Genomic DNA, 12,938 nt, shown 5'->3' on the forward strand with positions numbered 1-12,938 from the left:
GGGGAAAGGGCAAGGTAGGAACCCCAAACTGAGCATGAGGGGGCTGGGGAGTGGGGGGATGATGTGGAAGGGGTGAGAAAGGGGGTAAAAATGGGGGTTGGGACCCCCAGAGGGATGGGGGGGGGGGACTGAGGATTGAGGGGACTATAGAAAAGTAAGAGGAACAGGAAGAAAAGTGGAAAAGGGCCGGTGGTCTGGTAGGTCCGACGGTCCCATAGGGGTCTTTGGGCACAGGGACGTTGGGAAAGAGAGGTGGTCCTGCTGAGCTCCTAACATACTGTGGGGTGCTGGGAGCTGCTGGATCCAATCTCAGCCTTGGATCATGCCAACACTTTCAGTTTAGAGGAATTACAGAGGTGTGACTGAACCACTTTTGTCCCCCAGGTTTTAATGATGGCAAATCAGATCTACTGATAGAAAGGAATTATTTAGGGTTACAAATGATCAGACAAAAGATCTTCATCACAATTATTTACTGCATAATAGAAACACTAAAACTACCAGGAGAACAGGATAAGACAGAACAGTGCTCTACATTAAATCAATTGTTAAAGCAATTCTACTGAAGCTGGCACAAAAGCAATAATTCTTAATTAGAGATGGATGGAACTCCCCCAGACCAACACTGGTGGGGAGATCTCTGCTCTCACCTCCAGGAGTGATCCTGGGGGGTCCCCAGCCAAGGCAGGAATCTCCACACACCCCCCAAGAAGGGTTCTGTTGGAAGAAGCTGCCCCTGGGAAAGGGGACTGGCCCTTTGTGGTCAAAACGGGTGGACTGACAGTCACTGGACTCCAGGGGTTGCCTCACCATCAGGGGGTTCATTCAGGGTGGAAGCAGTGGTCAATATTCTTCCCGCACTAGGGGCACTCCCAGGGCTTCCCTTACTGGTGAATCCGTTGGTGTGAGGTCAAGCCAGAGCTCTGGGTGAAGCTCTTCCCACATTCCAAGCATTTGTAGGGCCTCTCCCCAGTGTGGATGCGCCGGTGGGTGACGAGGTGAGAGTTCCGGTTGAAGCCCTTCCCACAGTCGGTGCAGCGGAAGGGCCTCTCATCTGTGTGTGTCTGCTCATGCCTGAGGAGATCTGAGCTGGACTGAAACCTTTTCCCACATTCCAAGCACTTGTAGGGCCGTGACCCACTATGGATGTGCTGGTGCTTGAGGAGGTTGGAGCTCTGCCTGAAGCTCTTCCCACATTTCCTGCACAGGTAGGGCCGTTCCCCAGTGTGGATGCGCTGGTGTTGGATCAGGTTGGAATTATTCCTGAAGCTCTTCCCACATTCCCTACATGTGTAAGGCCGTTCCCCGCTGTGGATGCGCCAGTGGGTGAGGAGGGTGGAGCACTCTCTGAAACTCTTCCCACATTCCCCACACGTGTAAGGCTGTTCCCCGGTGTGGATGCGCTGGTGTCGGATCATGTTGGAGTTCTGGCTGAAGCTCTTCCCACATTCCCCACACGTGTATGGACGTTCCCCAGTGTGGACATGCTGGTGGGTGAGGAGGTCGGAGCTCCTCCTGAAGCTCTTCCCACATTCCAAGCACTTGAAGGGCTTCTCCCTGCTGGAATGCTGCTCAGGGACCACCAGGTCAGAGCTCTGGCTCAAGCTCCAGCCGCCTTCCTGGCACAGGCTGGCTCTTTCCTCCTCAGAGCACCCTGGGCTGGCTTTGGAGCCCCTCCTGCGGGGGGATCTCCGGCCCTTTTCCTCCCTGCTGCCTTCCTGTGCCTTGGAGCCCTTCAAAACGGCCTCTCCCACCAGGGTCTCACGGGGGGATTTGTCCTCCAGGCTCTCCGTCCTCAGCTCGGGGCCTGGGGCAGGAAGAAAGAAGGACAGGCAGGGGATTTGCCTCCGGCCCACAGGGAAGGCCAAGGACATCCCCCCAACTCCGGCCCCGGCAGGACGGCGGCGCCAGCGGGGTTGTCCTGCAGCCGGGGCCATGCTCGGCTGACAGAGCCAGCACAACACCCGCCCAAAGGGACACTGACTGCCTCCTCACCTGCCTGGGGGGCCCAAGGCATCTTCCTCTTCCTCGCAGCCTCCTCCTCCATCCGCCCAAGCTTTGGGAAGGACAAATCCTGATGGGGGGGAAATCAAGTGCTGAGCACGTTGGCTTGGGGATTCCTCCTGCCCAAGTCCATCTCTAGAACTCACCGGGCATCCTGTGTCCATAGAAACCTCCAAAACATCAAGATTCAGCCCAGAAAAACCCAAACCAACCCAACGAGATTCAGGCAAAAAACCCATCAGATGAACTCCTTGTGCAAACTGCAAAAAGTTAAGAATCAGCCAAAAACTACTCCAAAATATGAAGATTCAGACCAAAAAAAGGTGTTTAATTGGGAGGATGAGGGGAGCAAGATCACTTCATGAGCACTTGATTGAGTGCTATATGTTAATCAAAAGCTGTATTAAATGTAGTGTCACTTAAAACTTGCCAGGGCTGTTACTCGTAGTTCTCTGGCCCCTGCTAGTCGAGGGCTGTTTCTCCAAACCACCAAACCAAGTGTGCCAAACACCCTGGTTGGTCAGTGCTGGCTGGGGGAGAGAGTACTCAGTGAGGGGGATGAGAAAACTGTACCCGAGGCTGGGCTGAAAGAGGCTTCAGCACCACTTCTGATGGCCCAGGGGCAGCATCTGGCTTCTCCCAGACAGAGAGATGGCACTTGTTCCTCTGCAGGGAGTCAAGGGCAGGAGGGTGACTCCTGCTGCATGGATGGAATGGCAGAGGATCCCTTGGGTCCCCAGGATGGATCAGCACTTGGGGATACAAACTGCCCTCGGGCTCAGGATGCAGCTGCAAACACAGATTTCCCTGTAAAGTCTGCAGTGAGTCAAGCTCTGGAGAGGAGATTATGCCCCATGCATGGGATTGCAGAGGCTCCCTCAGGTCCCCAGCAGGAATCAGCAACCAGGAATAGACACAAAAGGCCCCCCCAAAGATTTCTGGGGGAGTGTCCTGTAGGAAGGGGACAGCTCCCACCTGGCAAGTGGGAGGCTGCTCCAGGGGTCTGCAAGAGGCCTCGTGCTCTGCTCAGCCCAGCACTGGCTGGTACCAACACCCCCGGCTGCCCCCAGCCCTGGGCAGCTCTGCTGCCACAGGCTGTGCCCTCACTGTGGCCCTGCAATGGCCCTGCCTGTCCCTCACCCGTGGCCCTGCCCCTGTCCCTTGGCTCTCTCTCTGCCAGCTCAGTGTGGGGCACACGGGCTGGGGGTCCCTCCCAAGCCCCCCGGGCAGCCGGCGTTGGCTGGGGGGATGTGAGGGCTGGGCCTGCTCAGCACAGCCCCGGCCTCGTGCCCAGCGCCTCTTTCCTGACCCACACAAGACCTTCCCGGCCCCCCCAGGGCTCCCCTGCTGCTGCCTCTGCTCCTGGCCCTGCCTTTGCTGCTCCCTTGGCTGGGGCAGCGGCTGCAGGGGGGGGATGGCAGCAGCTTCAGCTCCACAGCACTTCCTGGGGGGAGCTCAGCCCGGGGGGGACGGGCAGGGACCTGATGGGGATGGACAGGGGCCCAGCAGGGACAGCCAGGGCCTGCAGGGGAAGGCACAGGGACAACCTGGCCCCCCACACTGCCAGGGCTGTCTCTGCTCCTCCTTGCAGGCTCTGTGGCCAGGCACAGTTTGTGTTCCCGGGTGCCCACCATCTCAGCACTTGGAGACGCTCAAATCAGCGCCCACAGCTCTGCAGCAAAGCCCCAGCTCACCTGGCACACAGGGGATGGACACAGCACCTGCTCGGGGATGGGCAATCACAGCTTCTGTCTCTTCTCCACCACTGGGCTCTCCTTCCTCAGCAACATCTCTGCCTTGCATTTAGGCTCACCTCAGGGATGGCTCTGGGCTCACCTCTGGGCCATTTCTCAGGCTCACCTCAGGGCCTGGGCTCAAGGACAGGAACCTGCAGGGAGGAGACATGATGTGCAAGCTGAGGGCTGCCTGCTTGCACTGGCCTCTGGGCTTCTTTCTCCTTCTACAACCACCCCAGAACTTATCCTGCTTTTCTAACACCACACATTTACAGACTAACCTTGGAGATAGATATGGACAGACATCTCTATCACCCTGGGGATAGAGCCTCAAGCATGTGCTGCCACAGGAATGGGAATCAGAAAATCACAGAATCAGCTGGGTTGGAAAAAACCTCAGAGATCATCAAGTCCAACCCTGGATCCAACCCCACCGTGGTTCCCAGACCATGGCACTGATGCCACATCCAGTCTCACTTAAACACCTCCAGGGACCGGGACTCCACTCCCTCCCTGCCCAGCCCATTCCAACATCTGATTACTCTCTCAGCAAAAAATTGCTTCCCAATATCCAACCTAAACCTCCCCTAGCACAGCTGAAGACCCAGCCCTCTTGTCCTACTGCTGCTTCTTGGGAGAGGAGCCCCACCCCCACGTGGCCACAACCTCCTGGCAGGGACTTGCAGACAGTCAGGAGGTCTCCCCTGAGCCTCCTCTTCTCCAGCCTCAACACCCCCAGCTCCCTCAGCCTCTCCTCACACCACTTATGCTCCACTCCCTTCCCCAGCCTCTTCTCTGCACCTGCTCCAGCCCCTCCATGGCCTTCCTCAACTCAGGGGCCCAGAGCTGGACACAGCACTCCAGGGGTGTCACTCTAGCCCAACAATCACTTCCCTGCTCCTGCTGACACACTCTTCCTCAGACAGGACACCAGCCATTGGCCCTCTTGGTCGCCTGGCCACACTCTGCCTCCTCTTCAGCTTCCTGTCCATCCCCACTCCCAGCTCCCTTTCTGCCTGCCTGCTCTCCAGACACTCTGGCCCCAGCCCGGGGGACTGACGGGGCTCCTTGTGGCCAAAGGGCAGGACCCGGCCCTTGGCCTGCTGGAACCTCATCCCCTTGCAATCAGCCCATGGATCCAGCTTGGCCAGGTCCCTCTGCAGAGCCCTCCTGCCTTCCAGCACATCAACACATCCCCCAGCTTGGTGTCACCTGCACATTTGCTGATGAAATGCCTGGTTCTGCAGGAGCTGCAGATGCTCAAGGGGCAGCAGGACCAAGTCAGGGGCCTGGGGGGCTTTGGGGTCCGGGAGGGTCCTGGGGGAGCTGGGGAGGGGCTTTGGGGATTGGGAATACAGACCAGTACAGACCAGTACCTCCTCACTGCTCCCCTGGAGCTGGGCCACATTGTCGTGGGACACCTGAGCCCCCCCCCAGTGCCCTCCCAGTACAGCCCAGTGCCCCCAGTACAGCCCACTGTGTTCCTGTCCCAGGGTGCCGGGTGATCCCTCTTGGGGGAGGTTGGAAGGGATTTGAGGGGAAGCCTGGGGGAGATTTGGGGGGGTTTGGATGGGGATTTGGATGGGGATTTGGGAGGCTTTGGGTGCATTTTTGGGAGTTAAAAGGGGTCTTGGGGGCATTGGAGGGTCAAAGGGATCTATGGGGGGAGGGGATTAAAGGGAAAAGGGGGGTTAGGGGACATTTGGGGGAGTTAATAGAGCCTGACGGGGAGAGGAGTGGCAGCACCACAAGCAGGCAAGTCCTGAGACTCCCCTGCTGTCCCCAAGACCCTCTTGGTATCCCCAATTCCCCCATTGACACCCCGAGACTTCCCTGGTGTCTCCAATGTCCCCAGGGCCTCCTTTGACACCCCCAATTCCACTGTCCCCAAACCTTTCCCCACTGCCCCCATTGTCCCCAAACCCCATCCCTGATATCCCCAACCCTCCATCTCCCCCCAGGAGCCCCCACCGACCCTTTGACCCCAAAAACGCTCCACTACCACTCACAAAAAGGCCAAGGGCATCTGGGGACACGTTGGGGACAGTTGGGGGGCTTTGGGGGACACTAGGTGATTCTGGGGGATAGTGAGACACACTGGGGGGAACCAGGGGGCACTGGGAGGGACTGGGGAGTTACTGGGGGATTACCAGGACACACGCGGGGACACTGGCAGGTTACTGGGCCATACTGGGGGTTACTGGGTGTTCACTGAAGGATCACTGGGCCATACTGGAGGGCAGTGGGAGGTCACTGGGACACACTGGGTAGTCACTGAGGGGGTTACTGGGTCAGACTGAGGGTCACTGGGAGGTCACTGGCATATACTGGGGGCACTGGGATCCCCTCACCCGGATGTGGTACATCTCCCCCTCGCACTTTGGGGGGCACCCCCAGGACTCCTTCCCCTGGAGGCTGGGAGATCCCCTGAACCCCACTGATGGGCTTTAGGGCACCCCCGGGCCTCCTCCCTGTGGGGTCTCTGTGTGCCGAGTGTTGGGGGTCTCTGGGGTTCGGGACGGACATTGGGATCCCCTTTCCTTGGGGTCGGTTCGCCGGGCCGGCAGGGGGCGCTGTGGCGGGAGGGGAGATGGTGGGTCTTGCGGGACTTCATGGGAGTTGTAGTTGGCCATGGCCAGGCTGGACTGACACAGAGACACCCCAAAATCCCCTCAAAACCCCTGAAATGCCCTCAGAAATCCACCGCTGGACCAACTGAAACCTCCTCAAGGACACCCCAAATCCCCTCAGAGACCTCAACCCCCTCCCCAGGGCCCCCTAAACCCTGTCAGTGACCCGCAAAACCCACCTGGGACCCCCCAAGCTCTTTCAGGGACCACAAAAACCCCCTCAGGGACCCTCAAAACCACCTGGGAGTCCCGAAATCTCCCTAGAAACTCCCAAAACTGCTTCAAAGACCCCCTCGAAGTCCCCAGGACCTCCCAATTCCCTCGGAGACTCTAAAACTCCCTCAGGGATTCCCAAACACCTTCAGGGATCTTCAACCTCCCCCCTAAGTCCCCTCAGGACACCAAACCTCTTCAGAGACGCCCCAAAACCTCCTCAGGGACCTCTAAAAGCTTCTAAGGGACCACAAAACCCCCTCAGGGACCCCAAAACCATAGAACAGCAAAAAAGCTTTCTGTAAAGGAAGGGAGCAATGAATCTGAGAAGGAGGAGACCAAGGAAAAACTGAAGCAAAGCAATAAAATCATCCTGGCCCTTGCAGTTTTTCCTTGACCTTTTTCGGGGTTCTTTTGTTGGTTGAGTGGTTTTGAATGTTTTTTCCGAGGGACTTTCTCAGGAGTCGAATCGAAAATCCGGGTTCCTGGGAGGCCCCCCCGGGTCCCGCAGCCCCCAAGAGGGTTCCAAGGCCCTGTGGTCTGACTCTTGGGAACCCCCGAACCCCCCTGCTAAACCCTCCCGAGCCCTCCAGCCTTTCCACCCACAGCCGCGCTCCCAGCAGCCCGAGAGGATCCCCAGAGCCCCGCTCTCCCGCACCCCCCGCCAGCTCTTACAGCACAATGCAGGCCCCGCCGCCATCATCGCTTCCCGGCAGCCAACGCGGCGCTCTGCGCGCGCAGCGCCTTTAGGGAATACCGCCGCAGCCAATCAGCGCGCGGCCACGCCTCCGTAGGCCCCGCTACGCCTTCGCTCCGCGCGAGGCACCACGGGAGTTGTAGTCCTTGCGGCGGATCGCGGCGGATCACGGCGGCCCTTTGCATGTGAGCAGAGTGAGGATAATACGTTTTTTGGGTTTTTTGGTTTTCTGTCTTTTTTTTTTTCCCCTCTTTTTTCTTTCTTTTTTCTTTCTTTTTTTCTTTCTGCTTTCTTTTTTTCCCTTTCTTCTTTTTTTAATTCTTTTTTATTATTTGTCTCATTTTTCCTGTTTTTCTGTCTTTTTTTCTTTTTTTCTCCTTTTTTTCTTTTTTCTTCCTTTTTTCTTTGTATTTGCTTTTTTCTTTTTTTTCTCTTTCCTTTTTTTTTACATTTTTTTCTATCAGTTCTATTTTCAAGGAAGAATTAAACATATGTAAAAACAATCTTCATTGACATATCTTATGACAACAGATAATCTGGCATTGTTACAGGTTCATGAGGATTCCCAAGATCACAAACACTGAGACACTAAGGGTGGAAGCCAAGCAACTTTATCCTGTCCCTTGCCATAGCGTTCAATCCACACTGAGCTCTGGATTTCTGGAAAACCGCTGGCAGGAGCAGGAGATGGAGCTGGTGCTCAGCGGGAGGGGCAGGCAGGCCGTGCACCTTCCATTAGAGGCACTTCAATTATCCAGGAGATCCAACGGTTCCAGGGCTGTGTCCATTCTTCAGGCATCCAGCCCCGGCATGGCCCCGGCACAGCCGCAGCCAAAAGCAGCCCCGTTTCCCAAAAGCGCCATGAGGAAGGACGGGGGTGGAAAACCCCCACCGGAGGTAAATGAGCACCATTAAAGGCAGGAGAGAGACCCCTCCCCACCAGAGGGAGATTCCCACAAGTCAAGGTAGAAGACAGAGCCCTCAGCAGAGGCCCTAAAGCTCCATCAGTGGGGATATCAATAGGCTGAGCAGCAGAGCAGATACAAACAGCAGGGAATACATCCTCCTTCTCCCCGAAGACGTCCTCCAACAAGTCTAAAAGATGCATTTTCAAGGTGTCCAAATTGAAATAGAATATTGCCATCATTGTCCTTTTTTCCCTACATCAGGCTCTGTTACTCTCCATGGCTGCATCAAAGGAAATGTTCATTGCTCATCCCTATTGCTCGTCCATAACCTTCTGTCCTGTACATTCAAGACCTGTTGCCAAATCTTCCAAGGAAGTCTGTATTCTTGGGAAATTCCCTGCCCCATTGTTTCTACAGGGCTCCGCAGATTCCTGTGCCACAGGCTCCACTGTCCCGTTCCCACAAGATGAATGCCAGCACTTCCCACCTCCATCGAGTGGTGGGTGCTGGAAGAGTGTCCCAGAGCACAGGTCACATGTCGGGGCCACCAAAGATGGGCACTGAAGGAGAAAATGAGGCTGCACACACAGAGTTCCATTGTGGGACTTGTCCCCCCATCTTTCCGGCGTCCCCCTTTCATTGGGGTTCCTTTGGAAACAGCGCCTGGGCTTTGTCTTTTAGTCCACTGGAATTCCCAGCATGGCCCCAAAGCAGTGCCCTGATCCCACACATTCCCCTCCCCTCATGTGCTGGCTGTGTTCAGCCACCAGAGAAAAACACAGGCTACCATGCAGAGTGTTCCAAGTGGGTTTCCACTTTGGCAAACAGCACTCTCTTGACCGAAAACACCAGTCAAGGCCAAAACACTCCTTGTTGATCCTGATTAACTGAATGCAGCTGCTCCTGCCTTAACTCATTCCCACAAAAATTCTCAGGTTTCCTTTGCTTCTGGGAGGCCCCACATGTCACAATGGACCCTTGATTCCATGGGGTTCCAAAATGTCTCAGGAATCCTTTGGTCCCATGAGGCTCCGCATATCCCAGTGGCACCTTGGTTCCATGAGGATGCACAGTCTCAGAATTCCTTGGCTTCAACGAGGCTTTGTAGTGTCCCAATGGCCCCTTGACTCCAGGAGTTTCCACAGGGTCACAATGGCCCCTTGATTCATGAGCTTCCACAGTCTCCAAAGGTTCCTTTAGTTCCATGAGGTCCTGCAGTCCCAAAATGCCCTTTGGATTCTCGGAGATTTCCCACTGTCCCAGGGTCCCTTGTGCTTCAGAAGGAGCTGCAGTGGGACAGTGGCCCCTTGGTTCCATGAGCTCTGCAGTGTTCCAGGAATCCTTGGGTTCCAGGAGGCCCTGCAGTTTCACAAGGACCACTTGAATGCAGGAGGTTCTGCAGGGTCCCAATGGCCCCTGGATTCTGGGAGGTTCAGAAATATCTCAGGGCTCCCTTGGTTCCAGGAGGACACGCATGTCACCAGGTTCCAGGAGGTTCGACAGTGTCACAGAATTCCTTTGATTTTATGAGGCCCTGGATTGTCCCAATGGACTCCTGATTTCAGGAACCCCTTCAATGTCACAATGGTCCCTTGGTTCCAGGAGTTTCCGCAGCGTTCCAGGGTTTCTTTTGTTCCATGGGGACCTGCAGTGTCACAATGGGCCCTGAATTCCAGGAGTTTTCCCAGGGTGACAGTGCTCCCTTGATTCCATGAGATTCCCCAGTGTCCCAGGGCTCCTTTGGCTCCAGAAGGCCCTGCAGTGTCACAATGGTCCTTGGTTCCATGATGTTCCACCATGTCCTTGCTGGAACGTGTGGCTGTAATGCTGCCCCACCTGCAGAGCTGCCTCCAGCTCTGGGCTCCAGCACAGGAAGGACATGGACCTGTTGGAGCGAGTGCAGAGGGGAGCAGCAAGAGGATCAGAGGGATGGAGCAGCTCTGCTGTGAGGAAAGGCTGAGAGAATTGGGATTGTTCAGTCTGGGGAAGAGAAGGCTTTGGGGTGACCTAATTGTGGCCTTCCAGTGCTTGAAGGGAACCAACATGAAAGATGGAGAGACTTTGGACAAGGGTCTGGAGTGACAGGATGAGGGGCAGTGGCTTCACACGGATAGAGGGAAGGGTTGGAGGAGATAGTAGGAAAGAATTCCTGACTCTGAGGGTGCTGAGATGCTTTTTAAGGCCCCTCCCAAGCCAAAGCATCCCATGATTCTGGGACTGGTGGGTGAGGTGGTGGTTGGAGCCGTCTGGGGCACAGGGACCCAAAATGAGGGAGTTTTCCATTGTGGGGGAAGGAAGGAGGGGGCAGCAGAACTGACCCCTTGGACACCTGGCAGGCGGGCTATGGCTGGAAGTTGGTGATGGGGAGCTGAGTGAAGCCCCCACAATGCAGGAGGAAATGGTCAGTGACCTGCTCTGCCAATGAGACCCCTACAAGTACCTGGGCCCACATGGGATGCACCCAAGAGTCCTGAGTGCCCCCTCAGTAAAGTCATGGACACCACCAAGTTGGTGTGAGTGTGGATGTGCTGGAGGGCAGGAAGGCTCTGCAGAGGGATCTGGACAGGCTGGATCAATAAGGCCAAGTGTCAGGGTGTTACAACCCACCCCAAGAAAGGGGGGGGGGAAGGGAATAACCCAAATTTTATCAATAACTCCTTTGGGGTGGATTAAAGCGAAATAACACTAAATAATCGGTGTCTGAAGCATACATTGACAAGATTTATTTTAACAATTTTGTGCAATGGGTATGCTAACATTTTGGGTGCTATCATAACCTTTCTGGGGAGGAGAAAAGTACATAGGGGAAAGAAAGACAGGATAAGAGTAAGGAAAAGCAAGGGAAAAAGAAGATGAGATAGTCACCACCCACTGGATCCAGCGCCGTCTTGACCCGCAGATGGTGGGGGGAAAAGGGAAAAGCAAAAACCCCGCCAAAACCCCAAAGTCACCAGCCAAAATCCATATCCTTTGCACCTCCCCCAGGGCGGGGAGTTGTTTTCATAGGTTGGTGTCCTCCTTTTGACGCGGAATTCATATAGAGGGCGTGGTAAACTTGGCTCTCCCCGCCTTTTCGGGGCTTAACAGCTGCACTCCAATATTCCCAGCTCTCCTCGTCCCAGCAACGCTCCCACATCCGGCCGCCGCCGCCGCCAGGGGAAAGGGGGGGGAATGGCTCCAGTTACTCGTCAGAAAAGTCAAAAGCCTGCAGGAGTCTCTTAGAATGCATAAATCATTAACTGTTTCAGTCTCTAACACAGGGCCTGCCCTTGGGTCCCAACAAACCCCTGGAACGCTCCAGGCTGGGGGCAGAGGGGCTGGAGAGCTGCTCAGCAGGAAGGGACTTGGGGGTGCTGCTTGACAGCGGCTGGATATGAGGCAGAGTGTGCCCAGGGGGGCAAGAAGGCCAAGGGCATCGTGGCCTTTGTGGAGAAGAGTGTGGCCAGCAGAAGCAGAGAACTGATTGCCCCTCTGTGCTGGGCACTGGGGAGGCCCCAGTGCCAAAAGGCCCTTGAGGGGCTGGAGCGTGTCCAGAGAAGGGAACGGAGCTGGGGAAGGCTCTGGAAAACACATGTGCTGAGGAATGGCTGAGGGAACTGGGCTTGTTGAGTCTGGAGAAGGAGAGGCTCAGGGGGGACCTCACTGCTCTCTACAATGACCTGAAAGGAGGTTTTAATTGGGTGGAGGTTGGTCTCTTCTGCCAAGCCTGTAGTGACAGGAAGAGAGGAAATGGCCTAAAGTTGCATCAGGCGAGGCTCAGATTACATATTAAAAACCCCTTTTTCCACTGAGACAGTGTTCAGGCATTGGAAGAAGTAGCCCAGGGAGGTGGTGGAGTCTCTGGAAGTGTTCAGGTGTGTGGTGGGTTTACCTTGGCTGGACACCAGGTGTCCACCCAGCTGCTCTATCACTCCCCTTCCCAACAGGACAGGGGAGAGAGTAAGGTGGAAAAAAAAAACCATCTTGTGGGTTGAGATAAGACAGTTTATTTAAAGCAAAAGACAGCAGGGTTTGTTCTCTACTCCCCACGAGCAGTCATGGTCGGCCACTCCCGAGGAGCAGGGCTTGGGTCCGCGGGACGGTTCCTCAGCAGGTAGCCATTAGACAATGAATGCCCCCCTCCTGCTCCCTGCCTCAGCTTTTAGAGCTGAGCTGACCTCCCATGGTCTGCAATGTCCCTTGGGTCAGTTGGGCTCAGCTGGCCTACTTGGGTCCCCTGCCAGGGTCTTGCCCTCAGCTAAGGAAGGAATGTCCCAGTGTTGGTGCTGTGCTCAGCAGTGGCCAAAACACTGGGGTGTTCTCAACCCCCTTCCAGCTGCCAATGCCAAGCCCAGCCCTGGGAGGGCTGCTGTGGGGAACTGAACTGCAGCTCAGCCAGACCCAACCCAAATATCTATGGTACATATTCTATAGAATCCATCCTTAGGTGTTGTATGATAGATCTGTAAGATATTACAAATAATAAGCAATAATAAGGCAAGTGTCCTCCTTAGGGACACACACTTCAGAAGGGAACTTGCACTTGACCCTCCCCCTTCAGCTTCGAGCCACCCGGTGACACAGAGGGGGACAGAGCTCCTGTGGAACATTCTATTCCATTGACACAGAGCAAGGAATAAACCCAAACTATTGCCTGGATTTGTTCCCTCAGGATTTCTGCAGCAGCAGGCACAGCCCCACACTGACTGCTCTGGGCTGTGCAGGCATTTGTGCTTCTGCCTGTCTCACACACACACAAAACAGTCTGGTG

General features: G+C 55.6%; 1 protein-coding gene across 1 annotated transcript; it reads right to left on the minus strand.

Moving 5' to 3' along the window:
• Positions 1 to 371: 371 nt before the first annotated feature.
• On the minus strand, positions 372 to 1,952 carry LOC135405362 (zinc finger protein 239-like). Its single transcript, XM_064640050.1, has one exon. The coding sequence runs from the start codon at positions 1,935 to 1,937 to the stop codon at positions 885 to 887; it is 1,053 nt and encodes a 350-aa protein (XP_064496120.1). The 5' UTR covers positions 1,938 to 1,952; the 3' UTR covers positions 372 to 884.
• Positions 1,953 to 12,938: the final 10,986 nt, after the last annotated feature.

Source organism: Pseudopipra pipra, chromosome W, assembly GCF_036250125.1.
Source record: "Pseudopipra pipra isolate bDixPip1 chromosome W, bDixPip1.hap1, whole genome shotgun sequence".
NCBI classification, from domain to species: domain Eukaryota; kingdom Metazoa; phylum Chordata; class Aves; order Passeriformes; family Pipridae; genus Pseudopipra; species Pseudopipra pipra.